General features: G+C 37.7%; 1 protein-coding gene across 2 annotated transcripts in view; it reads right to left on the bottom strand.

The window, feature by feature from the left end:
* Positions 1-27,001, bottom strand: part of TOPBP1 (DNA topoisomerase II binding protein 1) — a 63,420-nt gene that overhangs the window by 25,355 nt on the left and 11,064 nt on the right. For both annotated transcript variants that reach the window (XM_063452165.1, XM_063452166.1), the window contains 15 exons: positions 26,402-26,595; positions 25,274-25,453; positions 23,664-23,833; positions 18,595-18,758; positions 17,633-17,883; positions 16,456-16,775; positions 14,905-15,077; positions 13,470-13,678; positions 9,404-9,702; positions 4,845-5,018; positions 3,689-3,801; positions 2,798-2,924; positions 2,107-2,247; positions 1,305-1,398; positions 208-397 (listed from right to left, as the gene is read on the bottom strand). In XM_063452165.1, the coding sequence (XP_063308235.1) occupies positions 208-397; positions 1,305-1,398; positions 2,107-2,247; positions 2,798-2,924; positions 3,689-3,801; positions 4,845-5,018; positions 9,404-9,702; positions 13,470-13,678; positions 14,905-15,077; positions 16,456-16,775; positions 17,633-17,883; positions 18,595-18,758; positions 23,664-23,833; positions 25,274-25,453; positions 26,402-26,595 (2,799 nt within the window). The remainder of the gene's footprint in view (positions 1-207; positions 398-1,304; positions 1,399-2,106; positions 2,248-2,797; positions 2,925-3,688; positions 3,802-4,844; positions 5,019-9,403; positions 9,703-13,469; positions 13,679-14,904; positions 15,078-16,455; positions 16,776-17,632; positions 17,884-18,594; positions 18,759-23,663; positions 23,834-25,273; positions 25,454-26,401; positions 26,596-27,001) is intronic.

Genomic DNA, 27,001 nt, shown 5'->3' on the forward strand with positions numbered 1-27,001 from the left:
AAGCGTTGGCACTATAGATATCAAGGAGATTTCCGACAGGACTCCATAAGATCGCTAGCTGAGCATCATCCACAACTTTTATAGTGACAATGGATAGACATCATTGAGTAGCCTGTGATTATCTCTGCCAAGATGTTTAAGTTGAGCATCATTTTTTAACACTCGTATGCTAGTAACAATCAGCATGTGGTCTTAAAGCAAAGATACCTGCGTGATTCCAGTACCCTGCTTCTGCCATTGCGTGTGCAGCGAGCCCCCTCAGGTGTACTCGGGGAGTTCTCAAACCCAGCCCTACTCAAGGACCTTTGGCCTTGTGGATTCACCATTGACGTTGCTGTCATCAGCTCCTGTAATTGTCTCTGAAAATTCTCTCTCATTTCTAAAGTCTGTGTGAGGGCTGGAAAATTGATAAATTGAAATATTTCAATACACGGTAAAACATTAATAGAAAATTTAAACAATTTTAATGTTTACATAAAATGGCAGGCTATTACTATATAGATCTGCTGGTAATTTTCCTACAAATTTATTTTCTACACATTACATTTTGTCCATACAGGTTTATTTTTTTTTTTTTTTTAATAATTACTTCTATGACCAACGTATGGTGGGCAGGAAAACTTTAAATTCCTTACACATTTATTCTAATATATACAATGAACAACTATTGGGTGAAGTAATGACTGAAGAACTATTGACAGGTGGGAATGATTAAAGATTTTAATAGCTTTCTCGTACAATTTGTATGAACTATGATAATTTTACTTGGGAAAAATGACAAATGTTAGTGCTTAAAACCTGCACTTCTTGATACAATGTAGTTGCCGATTTAAATCTTTAGGGAGCAGAAGAATCCTTACTCTTGGAACTTTTTACAGAAATAGCCTAACTGCTTTTTAAAAATCACGATAGAACAAATTAATGTATTAGTGCTTGTTGATGTAACCATTTGTAGTGAATGGTCTTCATAAGCAGGAGTTTGCAAGGAGCCATAAGACTCCTTATTCCAAATAAGTCAAACTGGTAAAGGAATCCAAAGGTAAGGTGAGGCAAGCTAGAGGTCGGTCCAGGCAATGTAGGTTCAACGTCAAAGACAGGCAGAGGTCGGTACACATATAGGAAGAAACTTGTAGAAAATATAGTGTGCGACTGATAACACTTTAGGAGCAGACATGATTATATAGGGGAAAGGTGGGAGTATAGGATGCTGCTAACTTTATACTCTAGATCCTTTTTTTTTTTTTTTTTAAGAGAAACATTTTTGTTTTTATGCCCATTTATATTTGAATGCAACATGATAGTACCTCCTTTAGCTACATTCACACTCTCATCTTCCCCAGGAATATCAGCTTTTTTGGCCTGAATATCAGTCACCTTATCATGAAGCCAAAGGCCAGGCTGTAAAATAAAAAAAAAATAAAAAAAAAAAATAAAAAATAAAAACTTGCTTTGATCTTTTTTATAAAACAGCAACTTATCCAAAGTGAGAAAGACCTCCTTAACCAAAATTACACAATAATACGTTGATAAAAAGGCAATTATGAAAGGTTCTATCCCACATTAAAAGAAAGTGCTCTGTAACATTCTGTATAAAACTCAATTCAGATTACACGTTATGTTAAACATCCTGTAACTAATTAGGAGTTTTACCTTGATTTTCTCACTTCCACATCTCACAAATACTGTATTTTAATTATTTAGCTAGCATTCACGTCAAGCAGAACCAAAGCTTTTGCTTATCCACACTGTCTCCTGACGCAGTTACTGGAACCAACTTAAGAAGTCTCTTGTGTAATAATGAATGCTGCTGCTATTTCATATTATACAAGTCTTTTTTCCCTTTTTAATTAATCGTGTAACATGAGACTGCTTCCTCTTGGTTTGGGAAAAAAGGCTAACTTTATCATCTCCAATTTACAAGTAAATACTACAGGTGCTTGTCCGTTTGTCTCAAGGAAAATTGTAAATTTAACCATAAACAATAAAAGTAATAATGTGTTTTCTTCAGCCTTTGTTCATTTAGAAAATAGGAGAGGAAAGCTGTGTGGTTTGATGGTTATGATATTCAGCACATTACATTCACAGAGCAGAAAGCTTGTATAATACCTCTTCCTCCTTGTTGATTGGGCTGGTTGACAGTCTACAGCTGTTTGACCCATCTTGCACAGAACTGATGTCCAGACTCATTTTTGGATTATAAGTGTGGGGGTAGAGAGTCTCTGGAACTCTCCTCTGCTCTTCTGCACACTAAATATGTTTTAAAATATATAAATAAATAAATAATAATAATAATAAAAAAAGTCAACTTAATACTGGTGGAAAAATGCAGAAAAGTATTTAACCTACAGAACCCGGATTAGAAACTTCACCTGGGATTCAATCAGTTGTTAAAATATAGTATCCTTTTAATGATTTTATTACAGCCATCGCAAACAAGACCGGTAAAGTTTAGAACCTTCATGAAACCTGTATTGGTCGCATCTTCGAACATTCACCTTTGTGGTGACTGTAATAAGGGCATGTTTCAGATATCGAAACATGTTCATAAAAAGCAAAGAACCTCCTTAAAAAAAAATCATAAATGTATTAAACTGGAAAAATGATCTAACTTGGCCATTTGGTCTAAAATCTGCAATTTGTAGTTTATCACAGATTTGTAAAATAAATACTTATGCTATAGTGATTATTTCCTTAATGTCTTACACAGTATAACCCAAGTTGAAGCAATGATATAGACATCCAAAATAAAAAGTCTTATGAAACACAGAAAATACTTTCATTCTACCATAATACATACAGCTAGTAGCCAGTGATCAGATACTATGTGAATTCCGCTCCTTTCCTTCACGGATTTGTATTCCCTGTTACTGTCATTTTGTCTTCCTTGATAAATAAAGTGGGTAACACTTTCATCAAAGCACCACCTGGAGGGGGAGAGATACATTAGCTGAAAGAAGCATTTAAAAATTAATAGAAACAGAAAGTAGTAAAAGTATGCCTGCTAAAAATACTGTATTTACAATATATCCAGTTATCAAAACAAAATATAAATATGGCTTCACAATTACTTGATTTAAGTGTGGCTATTTATAGTGAACATGTTCAATGAATGGCACATACAGAAAGAGAATATACAAATCTACATATATGGCTCTAAACTTCAGGGAAGAATGTCATTTGTAGAGTTTGCTGGGGAGAAAGAACCACAACTGCATAAAAATACATAAATTAAAAGCATTTTGGGTTGCTCATCAAACAAAAAGTTGCAGAGAATGTATTTCCTTGATAGTTCTCCACAATTATTTTTATTTTAATTATTATATAAAGCCCCAAACTGAACATATTTCCCACCATGCAATCTGTAGTTTATAGACATTTTATACATCACCCTATATTTCCAATGCTTGGCTCCAGATGAATTAACCTATTAAGGATGCCCTGGTGGATAGATTGTGGGACCATATACCCAAAACTCTCTGCTAATGGCCTCACAACTGTGTCCCTGTGCTATGGTGGGACCACACTGGCTAACCCCTGCCCACCCAACTAAAACTGTTGTATATGAAGTATTTGAAATCCTGCGTCAAATATTCCAATGAAAACCAGATCTAGCACTACTAGCATTATATATCAAATTGTATAGATCTGTGGGCAGAGGACATAAAGAGAACAGTAAATGTTTAAATACCTGTATTCTGCTCCTAGCGACGCTGCAATGCCATTTAGTTCTCCTTGCTTTTTAATTAGCTTCTTACTGACACATATAACGACGTTGTTAAGTATTCTGGGTTCAACCTCTGCCTGTAAAATTAAGTAAATAATTAAAATAACTAGAGACCAATAGAAATGGAATCTTCTTTTGATTTAAAAAAGACAAACTAAGTACCATAACTGATTTGTCTTACTGAAGTTTATACAGCAAAGATTCAGTCTCTACAGCCTACCTTTCACAAAAATGTTTAATTCAGGAGATAAATGTTTTTTCCCTGTGTGTAGGATTGCCTCTCTGGGTAGTCAATCAGCTACAAGGTGTATACTCTTCCTGGCTGTCAATATCAATTTTGTGCATCATTTGCAACTAGTGACAGCACACAGCATGCTAACCTCAGACATCTTATCCAGGGTGCCAATGGTCGAGTGAGTTAGGCAAACATCAAAGGTTCTGCTGTATGGTACTCGGGCAATTTAACTCTCTAATTTTCTGATACAGAATAAACTAAATTATTCTGGTATTCAAATGTTGCCCTTCTTAGGTGCAAAAGTCAGGGGGAAAGAAAACTAACAAACCACAATCCATTAAATTGATAGCAACAAGTTGTCTGCTCTCCTTGTTTTTCTGTAGTCGTGCATATATTGTGAATCTATTACCTAAAGGTGACAGTGATATTGAGTTAATGTATTTTTCAGACCTTTGCTCTGCCTTTTACATTTTTTAAGTTCACCATCTTTATAAACATGAATTATAAGAAACACAAAACAAAACACATACAAGAGTAGCAACTGGTCCAGATAAATCTCTGTACATAGTACTGGATAATGTACTATATGGGATGAGTGGTGCTCTACTTCTCACTTTGAAGTTTAGTTGACCTGATTTTATTATTTAAGGGCCATGGCTACACAGCGTATTTTTATTTATATAGCGCCAACAAATTCCGTGCTCTACAAAGGGTGTACTAACAAACACATAATTGTAACCAGACACTATATGTTTGTATTCCTGGCACTATAGTATCCCTTTAAATGGTTTTTGGTTGTGTTTTTTTTGCCTTGATAAAATATTACAAAATTTAAAAGCAGTTGACTGTATCAAATTGTCAATTATACTATATAGTCTTGCTTACCTGTTTGGACTCTGCTGTCTTTAATTGAGGACTTGCAGTGACAGCAGCTGTTTGTCGGCTGCTGTTGGCGAGGGCTAACTGTATATTTCTGCCAACGACTTCTGACAAAGGAGTGCTTTGTGCTTTGGTCTTTTGCTTGGCGCCACCAGGTGTTTCCAAAGCGGCAAGGGCATCCTGCAGGAAATATAGTGCATTATTCTAGACACTTTGAGCTGAAATCTCAAATATAACTTTGTTCCATACGTTTTTAAGTGATTATATATCATTGGAAGAATTATAGATGCAACAGTATTCCAACAAAAAAGTTTTTTTTTTGTTTTTTTTATGAGAACTTTTCAACAAATTGTGTTGTGCACAGGATAGGACCCCTTCTTAACAAAGCACATGCGGTTATTTAAAAAGAGAAACATTGTAAGTGTAGATGTAGGAGCCTATGGGAATCCCGTGGCATTACCTAGAGGTAGAAACGGATGAGGTGTGTTCAAGATGGATCAATTTTGTAAATACCAGATAGCTTGTAGCATTGTTTGGAGCCAAAAGCTCCTCTGAAAGAGTACTACAAGCACTATAACTACTATAGCGCAGCTGTAGTGGTTATTGGGTGTCTGGAGTGACCTGGTGCCCTCTGAAAGTAAGTAGTCAAAAGGTTTGCCAACTTACCGACTGTCCACAGTGCGTCAGTCACCTCTTGTATGACAGGTGGAAGCTCTCTGCATTGCGCTAAACCTGGTGGTGCAGGGTTTACCACATTTGCTGAGGGCGATCAGCTGATGCTCTCAGCCAATGAGTCTACCCTGCAGAGTAGGGTTTAGCTCAGAAGATTAATGTATTAGCTTCCAGCGCCTTGCAGACCTCAGGTCAGAAGTCAAACAGGAGCACAGCACTCCTGGCACCATAACCACTGTAGCACACTGTTGAGTTTTGTTTCTTGGACTGTTCTTTTAAAAGGTAGACACGTTTACAGAGAGAAGAAGTCTAACCGTTAAAAAAAAAAAAAAGGGTAGACTATGGAGCTGAAATTGAGGAGGATGAAGACCTATGGAAAAACCAAGTGAGATTCAGTCATATGGCATGGAAGAAGAGACACCTGTACTAGAAATAAAGCTGTTATATGAATTATGCTGGGAACATTTTGTTCTGCATCCTGACAGCGCAGACAATAACTATGGGAAAAGCTGCATTAAATATTGAAATTGTTATTACAGAGTTAGAAATAAGTTCATAATGTGCTACGTTATTTATTTTTTCTCTCACATCCCATAATTGTAGCATGTTGGAAGTATTTTTATAATACAAATAAAAGAGAACGTTTTAAAAAGATACTGCAGAGTGGTATCAACACCGATCTAAAGTTTGATACTTGGAGCGGTTTGTATTTGGAATGCGTTGATTAAACTATTTAGCAGTTTGCCTTTTTATTCTTTGGTATTCTTAATGGACCACTATAAACTATGAAAGACAGAGTACAGATACTTGCCATTAATGATACAATGTCAAGCTGGATAAAAAAAAGTGTTAAGTTATGTCCCTCCGGGTTCTGTTTTGGGACCGCTTCTACTCAACATATTCTAAAGGATCTTGAAATAGGCATTGAAAGCCATGTTTCAGTGTTTGCATTTGACACAAAACTCTGTCAAGTAATAGAATGTGAGCAAGGGATTTAGATAGACTGAGTGCCTGGGCACTCAAGAAGCAGATGTAATTTATTGTAGATAAACAATACACCCTAAATGGTAGTGAATTAGGGATAGCAACATACGAGAAGGATTTGGGAATTGTTATAGACAACAAATTAGGCAGCAATGTGCAATGTCAATCAGCAGTTGCTAAGGCCAGCAAGGTATTTTCATGTATAAAAAGAGGCATTAATTCTCGGGATGAAAATATAATCTTGCCTCATTATGAATAAATGGTAAGAACACACCGTGAATATGCTGTGGAATTTTTGGCACCTGTTCTAGATAGATAGGATATTGTGGCACTAGAAAAAGTACAGAGGAGGGCTACAAAATTGATAAATCTCTTTAGTCTGGAAAAATGGCACCTTAGAGAGGATATGATTACATTAAACAAATACATTCGGGGAAAGTACAGACAACTGTTGATCAGAAATCAATTCTGACTGCCATTCTAGGGGCAAGAAGAATTTTTCCCCCCAAGTTCAAACTGGATATTTTGCCTTCTTTTAGATCAACTTCAAAAACAGATGTGGAAAAGTCTGAACTTGATGGACGCATGTCTCTTTTTCGCCTATGTAACTATGCACTACACAGCAATTTTTTTTGGGGGGGGGGATTTGGGAAGTGGAGTGTCCCTTTAATGTTCAGATAGGAAAATTCTTGCAAACTGTTTTCCTGTTGGCACACTGCATGTGCAATACCTCTGCTTCAAGGACAGAAAACATGGACATAATCAGAAATGTTCTGATTATGCAGTGTAGAAATGTAACATTACCAAAACTGCAATACGAATGACAATTCAGCAGACACTGTGTAGCATATACAGTGCCAGTCAGATGTGAAATTAGAATACTGTAAAACATGTTTACTTCGTACTAAAGCTTAGCGCCCTCTAAATATGTAATACATAATACACAAGTATGCTGGATGACAAACTATATTTATATATTTTATTAAAAGGTATATTTTACTTAATCAGCTCAAGTTTCATAACTCACTTACAACTGATGACATACAGCTTCTGCTAATTTCTGTAAATCCACAAATCTACAGAAGGTTTAAACATCATTTCTTAGATAAGTGTTTGCCATGCACAACTAATTTTAGGAAAATATATAAACAAAAAAAATAAAACAAACAAAAACAACATCCCCCCCAACTAAAATCTGATATACTGTATTCATACATGTTCACCTGACTCTTTACTTCGTCATGCCCCAACTTAAAGATTACAGTATCTCACAAAAGTTAGTACACCCCTCATATTTTTGTAAATATGTTATTATATTTTTTCATGTGACGACACTGAAGAAATGACACTCTGCTACAATGTAAATCAGTAAGTGTACAGCCTGTAGAACAGTGTAAATTTGCTGTCCCCTTAAAATAACACACAGCCATTAATGTCTAAACCATTGGCAACAAAAGTGAGTACACCACTAAGTGGAAATGTCCAAATCGGGCCTAGCCAGCCATTTTCCCTTCCTGGTGTCATGTGACTAGTTAGTGTTACAAGATCTCAGGTGTGAATGGGGAGCAGGTTTGTTAAATTTGGTGTTATCGCTCTCACTCTGATACTGGCCACTGGAAGTTCAACATGGCACCTCATAGCAAAAAACTCTGAGGATCTAAAAAAAATTGTTGCTCTACATAGGGATGGCCTAGGGCTATAAGAAGATTGCCAAGACCCTGAAACTGAGCTGCAGCACGGTGGGCAAGACAGGTTCCACTCAGAACAGGCCTCGCCATGGTCGACCAAAGAAGTTGAGTGCACATGCTCAGCGTCATATCCAGAGGTTGTTGTCTTTGGGAAATAGACATATGAGTGCTGCCAGCATTGCTGCAGAGGCTGAAGGGGTGGGGGTCGGCCTGTCAGTGCTCAGACTATACGCCGCACACTGCATCACATTGGTCTGCATGGCAGTCAACTCTGAAGGAAGCCTCTTCTAAAGATGATGCACAAGAAAGCCCGCAAACAGTTAGCTGAAGACAAGCAGACTGAGGACATGGATTACTGGAACCATGTCATGTAGTCCGATGAGACCAAGATAAACTTATTTGGTTCAGATGGTGTCAAGCATGTGCGACAACCAGATAAGGAGTACAAAGAAAGTGTGTCTTGCCTACAGTCAAGCATGGTGGTGGGAGTGTCATGGTCTGGGCCTGCATGAGTGCTTCTGGCACTGGGGAGCTACAGTTCATTGAGGGGACCATGAATGCCAACATGTACTAAACATGTACTAAACCGTTGCCCACTTTTGTGGCCAACGGTTTAGATATTCATGGCTGTGTGTGGAGTGATTTTGATGGGACAGCAAATTTACACCGTTATACAGGATGTACACTTACCACTTTGCATTGTAGCAGACTGTCATTTCTTCAGTGTTGTCACATGAAAAGATATAAAATATTACACCTTACCGACTGGGTTCCGTTCCTACAACGAATTGGTCGGTAAGTGAGGAGTTAAGGGATTCCCTGCTCTGCTGCGTTCTTCTATGTTTGGGGAAATATCCCCAAAAACATAGAAGAGTGCATCAGAGCAGGGAATCCCTCTAATTCCCACGCCGGCTCGCACTTGCCACCCTGCGAGAGAGCTGGTCGTAAGTGCGAGCCATCGTAAAACAGGTAGCTCGCAAAACAAGGACCACCTGTACTGTATATTTTGACTCATTAAACATATGTTTACATTGCCACCCTCAAAAGAGTACATGTTTTAACCCTTAAGGACACATGACATGTGTGACATGTCATGATTCCCTTTAATTCCAGAAGTCTGGTCCTTAAGGGGTTAAATAAATCAGTGCAACACTACATTTTTGGGCTACTGGTCAATTCATAAAGTTAAAGTATTCTGGTTTTATTTATATAAAATACTACCTTCACATCAAAAGTGGGTTTGAAGAGTTTGTCCTTTGAAAGAAATTTGGAAGGGGTGTCAAGATGCAGAGATGGCTCTCTCCGGGGAACTTTTATTTCCGCTCCAGGGGTAGGAACATTCTTGTTGTGCCGGGACAACACAGACTGAAAAGCTTTGCTCTGGAATCGGTTCATATCTAGAGGGGTAACAGCACCTTTTTTCAAGGCTTCTGGTCGATTTGATGACCAATCTGGAGATGTTATGGGTGGTTTTGTCGCTTCTGGTTTATATGTCTGACTTATAAAGCTCTCATCATTATCTTCATGAAGAAATAAAGTTCAGAAATGTCATTACCTATTCAATGAACTGTAAATTCTAATTCATTTCTAATTTAATTTCTTCTTTTCATTGTCATTATGTACACAATTTATGAAAAAAATATGCCACAAAAAGAAACAAAAGAGCAAAACAAAAAAGCCCAAGGGGCATTTGTACATCATTCTTAATACATCTGATAAATTAACCCCTTAACGCCGTTACGGCGTGCTATGCCGTCACGGGTTAAGTGGGCTTTAACGCCGTTATGACGGCATAGCACGCCGTAACGGCTTGCAGCCCCAGGAGATAAGTTATACTTACCTCCGCCGCGATCCGCTTCGGGAGGACTGCCTCACAGCCCAGGCAGCCCTCCCACGGCAAATGAGGCCCCCGGGGGCCATGTGATCGCTCTCAAAGAGCGATCACATGGCCCTCTATAGCTGGCTGTGGATATGCCAGCAGGGGGACTGTTTGAAATATCAGACAGTCCTCCTGCTGGTGGGAAGAATTAAAAAAAATAATTAGACATGTGTAAAAATAAAATAAATGCATTTTTATATATATATAATATGTATATATATTATATATATATAATATATATACATATTATATATATGTAACGTCATACAAAGTGTATTTTAATATTAATATAAGTATATATATTAATATTAAAATACACTTAGAATGACATTACATATATATAATATGTATATATATTATATATATAATAGATGTACATATATATATTATATATAAATACGTATAATTAAAATAATAAATAAATTAAATAATAAAATAAATAAATAAAATATTGAAACAAAATTTAATATAAATTATATATGCATATGTAATTTCATTCTAACTGTATTTTGTTATTAATATATATATATCGGTAACAAAATACACTTAGAATGACATTCTATATATATCTATCTATATATAAAATGCAAATAACCGCAAATATATATATATAGATAAATACATATAATTACATAAAAGATTACATCAGTATACACGTAGAATTTAAATACCTATAAATGCATATATATTAAAATTCTACATGTATATTTAAATAATCTTTTAACGTAATTATGTGATTTGATTAATTAAAATTTGATTGACATGCATGACAACACAGGGAGAAAGTGCAGAGAAATTAATTTGCAAGCACTATATTTGACCCTGTAACTCTCCAAGACACCATAAAACCTGTACATAGGGGGTACTGTTTTACCCGGGAGACTTCGCTGAACTCAAATATTCGTGTTTCAAACTGGTAAATTGTATTACAACGATGATATTTTAAGTAAAAGTGACGTTTTTTGCATTTTTTACAAGCGAACTGCACTTTTATGGTCTATATTATTGTTGTAATATGTTTTACTGTTTTAAAACACTAATATTTGTGTTTAGTGAAGTCTCCCGAGAATAACAGTACCCCCCATGTACAGGTTTTATGGTGTTTTGGAACGTTAGAGAGTCACATATAAGGCTTGCATTTCATTTTTTTCACATTGAAATTTGCCAGATTAGTTATGTTGCCTTTGAGAGCGTATGGTAGCCCAGGAATGAGAATTACCCCCATGATGGCATACCATTTGCAAAAGTAGACAACCCGAGGTATTGCAAGTGGGGTATGTCCAGTCTTAGTAGCCACTTAGTCACAAACCCTGGCCAAATATTCGTTTTTTGCTTTTTTCACACAAAAACAAATATGAACGCTAACTTTGGCCAGTGTTTGTGACTAAGTGGCTACTAAAAAAGACTAAACATACCCCACTTTCAATACCTTGGCTTGTCTACTTTTTCAAATGGTATGCCATTATGGGGGTAATTCTCATTCCTGGGCTACCACACCGTCTCAAAGGTAACATTACCAATCTGGCAAATTTCAATTTGAAAATGTAATGTTCTATATTTGACCCTGTAACTTTCCAAAACAACATAAAACCTGTTAATGGGGGGTACTGTTGTACTCGTGAGACATCGCTGATTACAAATGTGTGCATTTTTTTTGCAGTAAAACCTAACAGTTTTATGACATTCACAGTTAAAATGTCAGACGGAAATGCAAATTTAAAAAAAAATCTTATTTTCTCACATTTTTTTTTACTTTTATTCATAATAAATGATGTTCCATATATGAATAGTTAATGATAGATTAAAGCCCTGTTTCTCCTGAACAAAATGATATATAATAAGTGTGGGTGCATATAATTTGAAAGAGGGGAACTACGGGTGAACAGACACATAGCGCAAATTCCAGTTTTTGTTTACATTTTGTTTTGATCAGAACGTGCACTATTGACTCCGTCCTGAAGGGGTTACTATAGGTTCATTAAGGACTGAACCAAATGTAAAGACGTAAACAAAACTAGGAATTTGACAAGATGTCTGTTCAACCGTAATTCACCTCTCTCATATTAAGTGCACCCACACTTATTATATAGAATTTTATTCAGGAGAAATAGGCCTTTCACGTAACATCACATATTGAGCTATGAAACAATTTAATAAGTGAGAAGTTAAGAAATTTTCTTTTTTTCAGTTCAACATGAGATTTTAACTGTGAATGTCATAATACGGTTTGCTTTTACTGCAATAAAATACACATATATTTGTATTCAGCGATGTCTCATGCAGAAAACAGTACCCCCTATGTACAGGTTGTATGGTGTTTTGGGAAGTTACAGGGTCAAATATAGCATGTTACCATTTCTTTTTTTTCATATTGAAATTCGCCAGATTGGTTATGTTGCCTTTGAGACTGTATGGTAGCCCAGGAGTGAGAATTACCCCCATGATGGCATACCATTTGCAAAAGAAGACAACCCAAAGTATTGCAAATGGGGTATGTTCAGTTTTTTTTAGTAGCCACTTAGTCTACCATACAGTCTCAAAGGCAACATAACCAGTCTGGCAAATTTCGATGTGGAAAAAAAGGAAATTCAAGCCTTAGATTTGACTAAGTAACTTTTAAAAACACCATAAAACCTGTACATGGGGGTAAGGTTATACTCTGGAGACTTCGCTAAACACAAATATTAGTGTTTAAAAATAGTAAAACGTATCACAACAATTATATTGTCAGTGAAAGTACAGTTTGTGTGTGAAAAATGCAAAAAACTGCATTTTCACTGACGATATCATCGTTGTGATATGTTTTACTGTTTTAAAACACAAATATGTGTGTTCAGCGAAGTCTCCCGAGTAGAACAGTACCCCCATGTACAGGTTTTATACTGTCCTGGAAAGTTACTTGCAAGCCAAATTCTCTGGACTTTCTGCCTGGGTTGTTGGACAGTTCTCTCATATTGTAATTAATTAAATTACTTAATTATGTAAAAATATCATAAACATATTTGTAGAATTAAAAAAAATATATAATAATAATAATAACTATATATATATATCAAAATACAGTTAGAACAAATTAAAACTGGTATATAATTTATTGAACGTCATTCTAAGTGTATTCTGAGCTCCCAGGCAGACCCCAGGATCGGGACCGCCTCCATGGGATCGGCGGGGATGTTCTATGCCGCCCGCCCGTGTTTACGACCCCTCCAAAAAGGACGGCATAGAACGTCCGCCGTCCTTAAGGGGGTTAATCAAAGATAAAACAACTGGGATATTAGTTTAAAAATAAATAAAAAATATACTATAATAAATACACAATTCCAGGCATTAATCAAGGAAATAATTAGACAGATAATCTGTTGTTGGCTTTTAGCTTGGTTGTTTCTGTGGATGATATAAATCACTTACCTTTGCAGTAGTTGTCAACATGGTAGTTCCTTTCGTCTACCTTTTTGCCAGTTTTGGCACACTGCAGTAGCCAAGCCGTGGTCACTGCAGGCAAATTCCACTTTATAGCTGCCTCATACTTTGAGCCTTCAGGATCTCGAAGCACTAAATGAGTGCTGGCAAACATGCCTTTCTTAGGATTAGCCTTCCGCACAAAAAATTCTTGTACCCTGTAAAACATTACCCCTTAGTAAATAGATATGACAAGGCACAGAAATAGCATTGGAAAACAATTTTCCTTCACCCACCATACAGAATGTCTAAAGAGTAACCCTGACTCAAAAAAAAAAAAAACAAAAGAAACAAAAACCAAAAAACACACAAAATACATTCATAAATAGAATAGGAAGAATGAATAGCAGTGTGGTCCTTTCATATGGTCCTGATGTGGACAGCTGACCATCACATCTACATGAACATTTTGGGAATCTCTGTCAAAACCTTGGGCATTAAGTTGGACCCACTCCCTCTACAACAATCACTACTATTTGGGGAAGGCTTTCCACAAGAGTTTATATTAGGTCTGTGGGAACCTGTGCTCATTCAGTTAAAGGAGCATTTGTGAAAATACGGATGTTGGAAGAGAAGGTCTGGTTCATAATCTGCTTTTAATTTACCCACAAGGTGTTAAATGTGGCTGAGGTCAGAAATCTGTGTACGCCACTCAAGTTCTCCACACCAAACTCGTCAAACCATGTCTTCACGGACCTCACTTTGTGCACATGCGTACTGAAACAGGAAAGGACCTTAACCAAACTGTTCCCACAAAGTTGGAAGAAACCAACTGTCTAAAACATTTTTTGTATCCTGCAGCATTAAGATGACCCCTAACTTGAACCAAGGGTCCTTGACCAAACCTTGAAAACCGGCCCTAGACCATTATCCGTCCTCCACCAAACTTTACAGTGGGCACTATTTATTCTGGACGATAGCACTCTCCTGGCATCTGCAACAACCAGATTGAAAAACTTCAAAGAAAATGTTTACACTGCTCCAGACTCCAGTGGGGGTGTTTTACAGCACTCTAGCCAATGTTTGGCATTCCACATGGTGACATGGGCTTGTGTACAGAGATAAAGATCACATTTTTCTATATATTTTTATCTTTATTTAGACACCTTTTATATATATTTATATAAATAAAAGTTTCAATGAAAGGAGAAGCATGTTTACTCCCACTTACAGCTCGATAGAAATGGATATCATTTAATGTGAAAGTGACATTCTAGAAGGAAAAAGATTAAGGAACACATACATTTCTCACATAAGTCTGAAGTCTCAATAAAAGGAGAAGCATGTCCATGCACAATACATCTATATATCTATATACATATTTTATACACACACACACACACACACACACACACACACAAAAATACTTTAAATGGTTACCTACTTTGCTCCAAGCAATCCTGCCAAGTAAACAAGTGAATCCCTCTCAGCCCCTACAAACTGACTGACGGAGAGCACACAGTCCTTCAGTGAAGTGCTGCCTTCCTGAAATGGTACAGGTGTAAACAGAGGATTTGACTGAGGACTTAGCAGCTTCTCCTGTTCAATGCACATGCCCTGTAACAGATAGAAACAACATTCAAACAGCATTCCTAATAATCCACGACAAATAGTAGATCTATCATAATTTCTCCCTCTAAAACCCCCCCCCCCTCTCAAAAAAAAAAAACACCAAAAACAAACCAAAAAACACTTCGTAAAGGGGCCCTTAAAGAGATTAGAAAGATATAATAAACCCTTCCTAATATTTACATTATACATTTAAAGTGAAATTCAGTCAGAGTCTAGGAAGACAGGAACCGCTCATTTTATCACAAGAAATAACAAATGGTAGAAAAATGCCCGGGCATTCAGAGGTGAAATCTATTAACAACCTTTAATAGGGACACAAAAGCAGTGTTTTAACTCATAGCCATGCTTGAGAAAGGCTCTGACTGAGCTGAAACGTTAAAGTCTTTCTGTTGCAATTAACTGCGGTTAATGGATTTCACCTGATTGCCCACACATTAAAAGACATTTTTTTTTATTCAGTCTGAATGTATGGGGTATGTATCTTCCAAGTCGGAGAGGCAGATTTGGTTTATCCCCCTGTCTTAGTGCGTGCAGTCCATTATGTTTAAAGAAATAAAAAGTTTATCCTAACTCTGCTTCCTCCCTTCTTTATAAACTATGTAGAAATTTAAAAAATTCACATAAACTAACTTAAAGGGAAACTCCAGTGCCAGGAAAACAATCCGTTTTCCTGGCACTGGAGGGTCCCTCTCCCTCCCACCCCCCAATCCCCAGTTGCTCCTCCCCGCCGCTCCTCCTTCTTCCTCCGTCGGCTGGTGGGCGAGACTGATCCCGCCCACCGGCCGAGGAGTCCCAATGCGCATGCGCGGCAATGCCGCACATGCGCATTGGCGCATCCCATAGGAAAGCATTGAAAATGAATTTCAATGCTTCCCTATGGGGAATAGAGCGACGCTGAAGGTCCTCACACAGCGTGAGGACGTCCAGCGACGCTCTAGCACAGATAATCTGTGCTAGGGACCAGGAAGTTCCCTCTAGTGGCTGTCTAGTAGACAGCCACTAGGGGAGGACTTAACCCTGCAAGGTAATTATTGCAGTTTATAAAAAACTGCAATAATTACACCTGCAGGGTTAAGGGTAGTGGGAGTTGGCACCCAGACCACTCCAATGAGCAGAAGTGGTCTGGGTGCCTGGAGTGTCCCTTTAAAGAGGATAATAAAAATAGAAATCAAATTCAATTTTTGGGCATTATAGAGAAATTGATTGCTTAGATAGTTGAAAGCAAACTGCGTGCTTTCTTTTTAGTCATGTTTTAGAGAGTTGGGGGGAAAGAGCAATGTTTATTTTATTTATAGCTTTCAAGAAAGAAAAAAACTGGGGAAAGGATGTCAAAAGAGGTTACTTACACAAAGATACAACTTACCAGCCAGGCATTTGTCACAACATCCCCAACTGTAGATTCCACTTCACAACCCAATAATGGTACCACAGCGTAATCTGCAATGGCTCTCATGTTGGGAGAAATCACTTTACCAGCATTCTTTTTTATTATGTCTACAATACAAGCTTGGTCTTCATCCACAAAGCCCAGGACTAAGAACCTTTTCCTGCTGAACAAGCCCCCTTCAATATAGGTAGATGTTTCGTCGAATTCACTCTGGTTGTCACAAGATGGCGTGTAGTCCTGTGTGTTTAACTGGGACAGGCTACTGGAAGTAAAAGTCGGATGATTTCCAGCGTCAACTAAAGACACAAGGGTGCAAGAAAAGAAATGCTGAATTTCAGAAACATCAAGATTTTTAAACAATGAATTGCTAGTTCTAGCTACTTAAAAATACTTTACAAAAATTACCATTTTGTTTTAATACATACTAATCAAGTAGCATCCACATTACATACATAATTATTCCAAGTGATCTAGACAGAAAATATTTAGACACTTAGGCACAATAACCACTTTAGGAAACTAGAATGGTTATGGTGCCAGCATTCCTTCTCTACAGTATTTCAGTTTATTGCTGAAACAGCCATGCACAGCATTCATAATCACAGAGACATGCTTTGACTTGCAGGTGTTTTTCCTACACTTGACAATATTTGGCAAAAGGTTTAGCTAAAGGCAAGCTCCACAATCTTGGCAAGGGAAGTGGAGCTTGATTATGCATTATTATCCTTTGTCAAGTTTGAGAAAAACACATAACACTAAGCAGTGCCTTGTCTTATGTTTTAAAGAGAAACAGATCACAAATGAAGAAAAGAAGAACAGATTTTAAAAGAGACAGAGAAAAGGAAACAATAGGAGAAAGGAAAGTTTGAGGTGACTTTAAGCGTCTTTTTTTCTTTCCAATTTGACCATTTTTATTGTTTTTTGTTCAAGTGATGCATGCAGTGATAGCAGCAACTTTGAGTCCTTCACAGAATTACAAACAAATATCAGTTACCGTAACTTTTATTAATATTTAACATCTGAAATTTTCAAAATAGTACTTAATTCATCTCGCTTTATGATGTGTAAATCTGGAAGGTCATGCAGCCAGCCGCCACCCTCCCCCCCCACCCCCAAAAAAAAACAATGAACAAACAAACAGATAAGCTCTTACTTAGCGTGGAATCATTTTCAGTGTACTGAGACAGCAGGTCTTCATCTGCTTTTTGGTTGCGTGTATTATTCAGAGACAGCTGGGCAGACTGGTCACTGCTACTAGCCTTCTGGACAGATACATTTATGGAGCGTGGCGCAGGGGCCGGCATCTCTGCAGGCTGATAGCTTGTGTGAAGATATAGCTCTTCAGACTGCAAACACCCCTTAGAAAAACTCTGCAGCAACCATTTTACGGTCAGCACATATGGCCTATACAATGTCAAACAAACAAGAAAATTAATATACATAGTGTGTTTGAGGTTTACGCCCACTTATAGCTCTTGAAAGAAATAGATATCCTTTAATGTAATAGGACATTGCAGAAGGAAAAGGATTAAGGAACACATACAGTTCTCACAGGTCTGCGAAGTCTCAATAAAAGGAGAAGCATGTTCATGCACAATATAGTACAATACAATGTTTCATAGTAAATCTGGCTCTATAAACACTACTGATCATTTCAGCCAACACACACACTGTCCGCTATGGAGCAAAAAGGGGTAAACAAAATGTTCAGTGTGATATAAAAACTATAAGAATGTAATAATTCAGCATGCGACATACATGATGGCTAGATTTCACATTTTACTTGTTAAGACATAGTCCAAGGCTGTACATATAATAATATTGCCCCACAAGATGATCTTTTTAAAAAACCAATGAATAAATAAATCCCATTCAAAAGTCTGTGTGCATGTGACAGAGGGCAGTAAATAGCATTTATCTGGCAAAGCACTTTCATGCTGCTTTTGACATGAAGCAATAGTGATTGTGTTATGTTTAATAGCTCCTACACGTTTGTAAGCATTTCAAATGATATTTACTGGAAAGAATAAAAAATAATAATAAATAAAACACCACCACCACCACCACAATAGTGCATAGTAAGTTCTAACATCAGGCCAGAAAAACAATGCAAACCTATGATCGATTTTCTTCAAAAACTGCTTCAGCTCCTCGTCATTTTCTCCAACAATGACATGAGTAACATCGCCTGTGAGCTGATTAAAACGAACTCCTCCTCCGTTGTTAATGAGCTTCCTCAGTTTGTCAAGTTTTCGGCCTCCAAATCCACACACATATATCTAACACAGGGAAAAAGTGATAGATTACAATATCAGTCTTTGTCCAGGAGTGGGTTCCACAAATATCTAGGACAACTAGAAAACCACAACAACCACAACGAGCATATCTATTGCAAGGCATCATGTTATAAACAATGTAAACATAGAATATATACATGCTTCCTTTCCTCAAGACAGGAGAGGCGGCTTCCTATTTTGCACACTAAAATCTCAAATATTAATAAACAATAAACCAATGAAAAGAGAAAGAGACTGGACAGGGATTAGAGTGAACTAAATAAAGACCATGTGGTCGCGGTAAAAGCTCAACGCGCGTTTCGGCGCAGCTGACCACATGGTCTATATTTAGTTCAGGTAGTCTAAGTATCCTGTTTGCTTTAGTTCATAGTAGGAGAGAATAGGTTAAACTCTGATTGGTTTCTAGGACTTGGGGACCTAGGATTTCGGCTGATATGCAGTTCCTTCTATCGCTACCTTAGCTTACTTAGCACCTATGCTCATATTTGAGAAATTAAGCTCACTAGGGAAGTGACGATTTTTTACTGCCAGTATTTTCACCTTATGAGCCTCTTTGGTGAGGTTCTCAGCATCCTGTACCTATACCCCATTTTTTCCTAATTGGGGTGACCTAAAGAGTACATTTAATTGATTATCTGCTGTATTTATTCTCTGAGGGGACCCGTTATTATTAAACCACGGAGTTATTCTCCTGACGAATTTTGGCCACAGATCAAGGCAAACTAGTAGCTTTTTATCTTCTGGTTGTACCCTCAATGTATGGCAGACATCTACTAACTCAATTACCTTCCTCTAGGGGGCGATATCTATCTATATCTAGCATTAACCCTTGAGGGGTTGGTTAGTACAGTGATTCAGCTTCTCTCCCCTGCACACCAATATAGCTACTGTGGTTACTGAGACATTGTTACTAACCATATGAATACTTTTCTACACTGTCTATCCCAGAAACCTATTTCAGTAGCGTTGTATCATTATTATAAAGGTGTAGGGAACATATAGCAAACAATAGACGATTCCTGTATATATATATGTTTCTTCTTATCACTGTTTATACACATTTTTCACTGATTTTTTTTCACTTATCTTTATTTATTTTCTCCCTAAGAGGGATTAATAAAAATGTATTATTTTCCTTATATTTCATTCAAGTTCTATACGGGCATCTTTTTGCCATTCCATTATGAACAAGTGTCTCCTTGGGGTATAGGGACTGTGAATTGGGAGGATTCCACTCTAATCCCTGTCCAGTCTCTCTTTCTCTTTTCATATTATATTTTTAGGGTTATGCCCTTATACCCTGCAACCGAACCAACTCTAGTGTAGGGTCTTTTGGTCTTTCACTGGACGTTGAGTCTCTTTTCAAACAATAAACCAACCAATAAAATAACAGAAATAAAAGGTATATACAAATACAAAGACTCTCCTACAGACTTCCTCTTTCTTTGCTATTGATCTCCAAATTAGATCAGTTTGTTTTAACACCCTTTGGGATTGTTCTTACTCTTGAATGTTTTATATTGCTCTTTTTGTTTTTTTGACCCTCCCTATATTTAACCTGTATAGCTAATTGGGTTTTAGTTTCCTTGTGGGGAACTTATCTTATTATTTTTTTTTATCTTTCGGTGTTGTCTCTTGTATTGTATGCTTTCTGTTCCCCCTCTGTGTTTTTACCCTATAAATATATAGGGTCAGCCCATGATAGACCTACTTTAAGGCCAACGGATAAACCATTAATGCAGGGCAAAAAAAATATGATTTTTTTTAAATTTAATTTAAAATTAACCACACTATATACTGTATAGGTGTCATCCTACTGTTAGAAAATCAAAAGAATCAGGTTTTTGGGTTTACTATAGGACAAGGTAGGCAGATCAGAATCATTTCAAATATAAAATGTATAAAATATGTTGTGTTTTCATTATCCACTCGATTACTTAAAGGAAAACTCCAGTGCCAGGAAAACAATTAGTTTTCCTGGCACTGGAGGTTCCCTCTCCCTCCCACCCCCCAATATCCGGTTACTGAAGGGGTGAAAACCCCTTCAGTCACTTACCTGAGGCAGCGACGATGTCCTTCGTCGCTGTCTCCTCCTACTGTCTCCGTCGGCGAGACTGATCCCGCCCACCAGCCGAGGAGACCTAATGCGCATGCGCGGCAATTTCGCGCATGCACATTAGCGCTCCCCATAGAAAAGCATTGAAAAAGAATTTCAATGCTTTTCTATGAGGAAATGAGCGACGCTGGAGGTCCTCACACAGTGAGGATGTCCAGCGACGCTCTAGCACAGATAATCTGTGCTATGAAGGAGGAAGTGACTTCTAGTGGCTGTCTAGTAGACAGCCACTAGAGGTGGAGTTAACCCTGCAAGGTAATTATTGCAGTTTATAAAAAAAACTGGGGTACCAGATGATTTTGCAGTAAAAGGAAAGTTTGAGTCCATTTTTCCCAACCGTCACTGCTAATAATAATAATAATATTTTGATTTGCATTTATTATATCTATTGCAACCAACAACGTTTACCTGTCACCATGACTTGTTGTGCCTATATTCCAGATAACACAGGTCCATATGGTAATGTAAGCTTGTCTATTTATGATGTCCCTCTGAAGAACTAAGAAGACTTTAAGAACCGTTACTTCATAGGGTTTTGTGCCTTTGGGCTAACCTGTCCTCTGGAACTAACCAATAAAGTTTATCTTTTAGAATATTAACATTTCATAGGGGGGACTGATGTAGAATTATTAAAAATCTTTATTGAACTTGTACTGAATTATTGTACTAACTCCATTTTAACCTGATGCTGTGACAAATCCTCCATTTTGTCCTCATAACCTGACTTCTCCATATGAAAACTACATTACATGACAGAATTGCTCAGCACATCTAATACAATGAACAGAGACTGTATTTTCTATAAAGACATAGCTGACTCCGGAATTATTGAATCTCCTGTAACATGCAACAAAGTATAACCAAGGCCAGAGCCAAGGCCATGAGAACACTGTACTAATGAAATGTTCTATTCATAAAAGAACTTTGCACCTGACCACAAGATTGACATCACTGACTGTGTAAAATGACGCTCAAGCCCCCCTTTCCACCGAGTAAAACTCATGCTGGGAAAAATGGCGCCTGAGCCTTCTGTCCACACCCTTGTCCAGAACAATACCACCTCCCGGTGGGAGGACACCCAGCTAGTCACTCAAACCCCTGAGCCAATTAATAATATTGATGGGTGGACACTGATATAGTCACATAACATTTAATCCAATTAATGATGTTTATTTGTTATTATCTGATATTCAATGATGATGTCATTTTGCCTTTAAAAAGGCCTGCATAACTGTTTTCCAACTAGATGGCATTAAATTTTCTGAAGTGCTTTTAACCTGAACTCCATGTGTCAGTGTGAGCTTACTTCTGCGTATACGCAATTTAATCATCTCAGATTTGGACAGGAACAGATAGACATTTAAACATATTTGTTTATTTCTAAATTAATCTACATCAATTATATTTACATTATACATTTAAAGTGAAATTCAGTCAGACAGAGTCTAGGAAGACAGGAACCGCTCATTTTATCACAAGAAATAACAAATGGTAGAAAAATGCCCGGGCATTCAGAGGTGAAATCTATTAACAACCTTTAATAGGGACACAAAAGCAGTGTTTTAACTCATAGCCATGCTTGAGAAAGGCTCTGACTGAGCTGAAACGTTAAAGTCTTTCTGTTGCAATTAACTGCGGTTAATGGATTTCACCTGATTGCCCACACATTTAAAGACATTTTTTTTTTATTCAGTCTGAATGTATGGGGTATGTATCTTCCAAGTCGGAGAGGCAGATTTGGTTTATCCCCCTGTCTTAGTGCGTGCAGTCCATTATGTTTAAAGAAATAAAAAGTTTATCCTAACTCTGCTTCCTCCCTTCTTTATAAACTATGTAGAAATTTAAAAAATTCACATAAACTAACTTAAAGGGAAACTCCAGTGCCAGGAAAACAATCCGTTTTCCTGGCACTGGAGGGTCCCTCTCCCTCCCACCCCCCAATCCCCAGTTGCTCCTCCCCCGCCGCTCCTCCTTCTTCCTCCGTCGGCTGGTGGGCGAGACTGATCCCGCCCACCGGCCGAGGAGTCCCAATGCGCATGCGCGGCAATGCCGCACATGCGCATTGGCGCATCCCATAGGAAAGCATTGAAAATGAATTTCAATGCTTCCCTATGGGGAATAGAGCGACGCTGAAGGTCCTCACACAGCGTGAGGACGTCCAGCGACGCTCTAGCACAGATAATCTGTGCTAGGGACCAGGAAGTTCCCTCTAGTGGCTGTCTAGTAGACAGCCACTAGGGGAGGACTTAACCCTGCAAGGTAATTATTGCAGTTTATAAAAAACTGCAATAATTACACCTGCAGGGTTAAGGGTGGTGGGAGTTGGCACCCAGACCACTCCAATGAGCAGAAGTGGTCTGGGTGCCTGGTGTGTCCTTTTAAACAAAAATACAGGGGAAATAAAAATAAACTCATAGTAGTCACGTAAAACCGCATTTAGCCTTATGAGTTAGTGCAACTAGATGCTTCAATAGGGGGAATTGTATCCGACTGATACATACTTTTCTTCTGACTGCGGAATTACATTGTTTGTGTGCAATTATGGATTAGTAAAGCAACAATGTCTGATGGGCTGGAAACATTTGTACCTCGTGTTTGTAGGTTATAAAATGAAAATATGCAAATAAACAATATATACATAGGTGTGTGTTGCATTATAGTTCACATAGTTTGTCACTCAAAACCCCTGTAAGATCTCAAATTCTAGACGATTTTAAAAGGCACATGTGGAAACTCCAGCAAGCACAAAATGGTGCGTGTAGCATACCCACCCGGCAGCCATCAAGCAGGTCCTCAGGAGCTTGTAATGAACTGATGTCCAAGTTCTCGAGGGTGTCAGAGGAAGGCTCTAGCCGGGAGCTCATGACAGAATTGAAAGCAGACTCATTAATATAACTTGTTGTAATATTAGAAATGTTGCTGACATCTGAGAGAGCCCGACCTGTTTAAATAATAAAAAAAAAAAATATATATATATATATATATATATATATATATATATTTTGGTAATCAATAAATTTTATATTTTTATGTGGAAGATGATCACCTAGTACAAACAAAATGGTAGATTAAAGACTTCCTGAGAATTTGATATTGTCACCCTAAAGATAAATGTAAATCCATATATGGGTCTCATATATTGCTCACTGTGATAAAAATCTCATTGGACAAATTTCACTGTCTCCCAAAAGCATAAACAATCTGGGGTTCTTTTATTTCTTGTTTACACGAGACCTGCCTAGCAATGTAGTTTTGGATTGCCCATTAGGGTGGGACTAGTTTGATGAAGGTAAAGTCCTTTAACCCCTTAAGGACACATGACATGTGTGACATGTCATGATTTCCTTTTATTCCAGAAGTTTGGTCCTTAAGGGGTTAAGGGCCTCTGTGCAAGGAATAGAGATGGTAAGAAATGTGCTTCACAACTGGAGTGGAGGTAAAGGTTAGTGGGGTTTACTGTAATATATCAATCTGTACACACACATTGCTGGCATATGAAGCAGTTAAACTATACTTTTTAACATGGAAAAAAGGAAATTATATTCATTAAATCAAGCAAAACAAAACACCCCCGTCCAAAATATGCCCATAAAAACATCTAGCTTTTATCAGGCTTAAAATCGCCACAATACTGAGCCATGGGCTTAAGGTTTCATGTCCTGTGCTACCACCAGGCATTACAAGTTACGAGCCACTATCTGGGGTTGTTCACCTGGGTCTGGAGATATTGTAATTCTTCATTGGAGTAACTGCAGATAGCAAATGTAACAGATGCGTCTACTATAATGGGTACACAGTTTATATTTATTTTATGTTTTAGTTGTTGATAGAGAATATATATATATATATATATATATATAGACACACACACACACACACACACACACACACACACATGTATACACACACACACACACCTTATGTTAATTTTTCCAATAATACAATGAGTGACTGAATGGATTGCACTTTGTACTTTACAATTATAGTGCATATTAGAAAGATTATTTAACGTATAAGATTGAAAATATTCTATAAAAACAAATGTATGTAAATGTCCATGGCACACTCACCAGAGGTGAAACTCTACTCACTAGAAATACATTTTCACTCACCAGTGGCTAGCTGAAATTTCCCCTCACCAGTGGCTAGGGGAAATTTTGAGCCCTGCTCCTAGCTATATATGGATTTTCAAGAAAACACACATATAATTGCAAGTTGGGTGTTGGGATGTAGAACAGCGCAACTAAGTGAGTGAGTATCTCAGCATTTGTGTGAAATATTTCCAACAACATAATAAGTGTCTTCATCTTAGAGAGTAATTAGTCACTGGCTAACATACCTATAGTATACGCAATATTAAATTTTTGAGGGGCAAACTCACTGTCTGTTTTGCTGATGCATCTTGTTGGAGTAGATGTTTCTGGCACAGTCTTTGTTGTAGAAGCAGGCTCAGTCTTATACATAGTTTCATCCTGGCAGAAGCCTCGCTCAATACTGTCAAAGAACCACTGGATGGAGATACAGTGTACATTCCACTTCCTGGCACACTCGTACTTCTGACCTGCCCCCAGAAATAATAAAGACAGTGGAACTAAAAAAACAGGCAACAGTAAAATAGTAGAGGGCAATCAGAAAATAATTTATCATCTCCAACTGGTACAGTCACTGGGGAATCACTGGTAACACCTGAACTTGACCTGTCAAACAAAGTCAGCATATATGCTGAACTAGCAAAATCGTTAACAAATGTACAGATTTAAGGGACACTATAGGCACCCAGACCACTTCAACTCGTTAAAGTGGTCTGGGTGCAGTGTCCCTTTTGCACTTAGTGCTGCAATGTAAAACATTGCAATTCCAGAGAAACTGCAATGTTTACATTGCAGAACTAGGTCTGCCTCCAGTGGCTGTCTACCAAACAGCAACTAAAGGCGCTTCCTTTGGTCCTGTATCTAATGCTGGACGTTCTCACGCTGGATTTTCCCAAATAGGAAAGCATTGATTCAATAATTTCCTATGGGGAGGTCTAATGTGCGCGTGGTATTTGTCCCGCATGCACATTAGTGCTCGCTCATCACGGGCGAAGGAAGAGCTGCAACCCAGCGCCAAAGGACATCAGTGCTGGGGTAAGTAAATAAAAGGTGTTATTTTTTTAACCCTTTATTCACGTCAGTGGGGGAGTGGGGGTGGCAGAGGGAGCTATAGTTCCAGGAATACAGCTTTGTATTCCCTGAGCTTATAGTCCCCCTATAACCTCTAGAGTGCAAACACAATCTGACATGAAGTCAGTTTTCTACACCAAGAATATATTTAATAGGCATTTCCAAACATAATCTTCCTACAAAGCAAAATGTAGGTAAGAAAACACTCAACAATTATATACACTGCCTAATGATAATGTATATGGAAAATGTACGCAACAACTTTCTGTTTAAACGACCAATGCGTTTTCTATAATGAAGTTGGTTAATAAAAGAGCTGTGTTGCTAATAAAGGGTTGAAATCAAACCTTTTGCTTCTTGCACAATAAGATGTGTAGACTCGTTCATTTTGAGCTGCCCCGTATACTGTCCTCCGTGTAGAGTAGCCAGACGCTGCACCTCCTTCCTGTCCAGGCTACTTAAACCAGTTACACATATTGTACAACCTCGGAAAATGGGGCACAAATACTCCTCCATACTTATTTCTGAATAGTGAATAATCCTTTGAAAAGTGAGAATAAGTATAAAAATTTTTTAAAATAAACTATTACAAATGAATTCAAAGAGAATATATACACACACACACAATTCTATTTTGATATAAACATTTTGCATAGTAACAAATATTGAAATATATTATTTACTCAACTAACGTGGCTCTTCCACTTCAATCTTGCCTTTCTCTTATTGCTTCCTTTTTCTGAATCTGTTCTTTTCGGATTTATTTCTCTTTAAAACATAAGACAAAATAATACTGTGTATTTTTCCTCTCTTTGACAATCTTGACAAAAGGGTGGAACTTAAGGCAAGCTCCACTTCCTTTGTCAAGGCAGTGGTGCTTGCCTTTAGCCCCTCCTTGTGTCAGAGAATGTCAAGCGTAGAAAAAAAATACATGAGACAACGTCCCT

This window comes from Pelobates fuscus, chromosome 4 (genome assembly GCF_036172605.1).
Source record: "Pelobates fuscus isolate aPelFus1 chromosome 4, aPelFus1.pri, whole genome shotgun sequence".
Taxonomy (NCBI): Eukaryota; Metazoa; Chordata; class Amphibia; order Anura; family Pelobatidae; genus Pelobates; species Pelobates fuscus.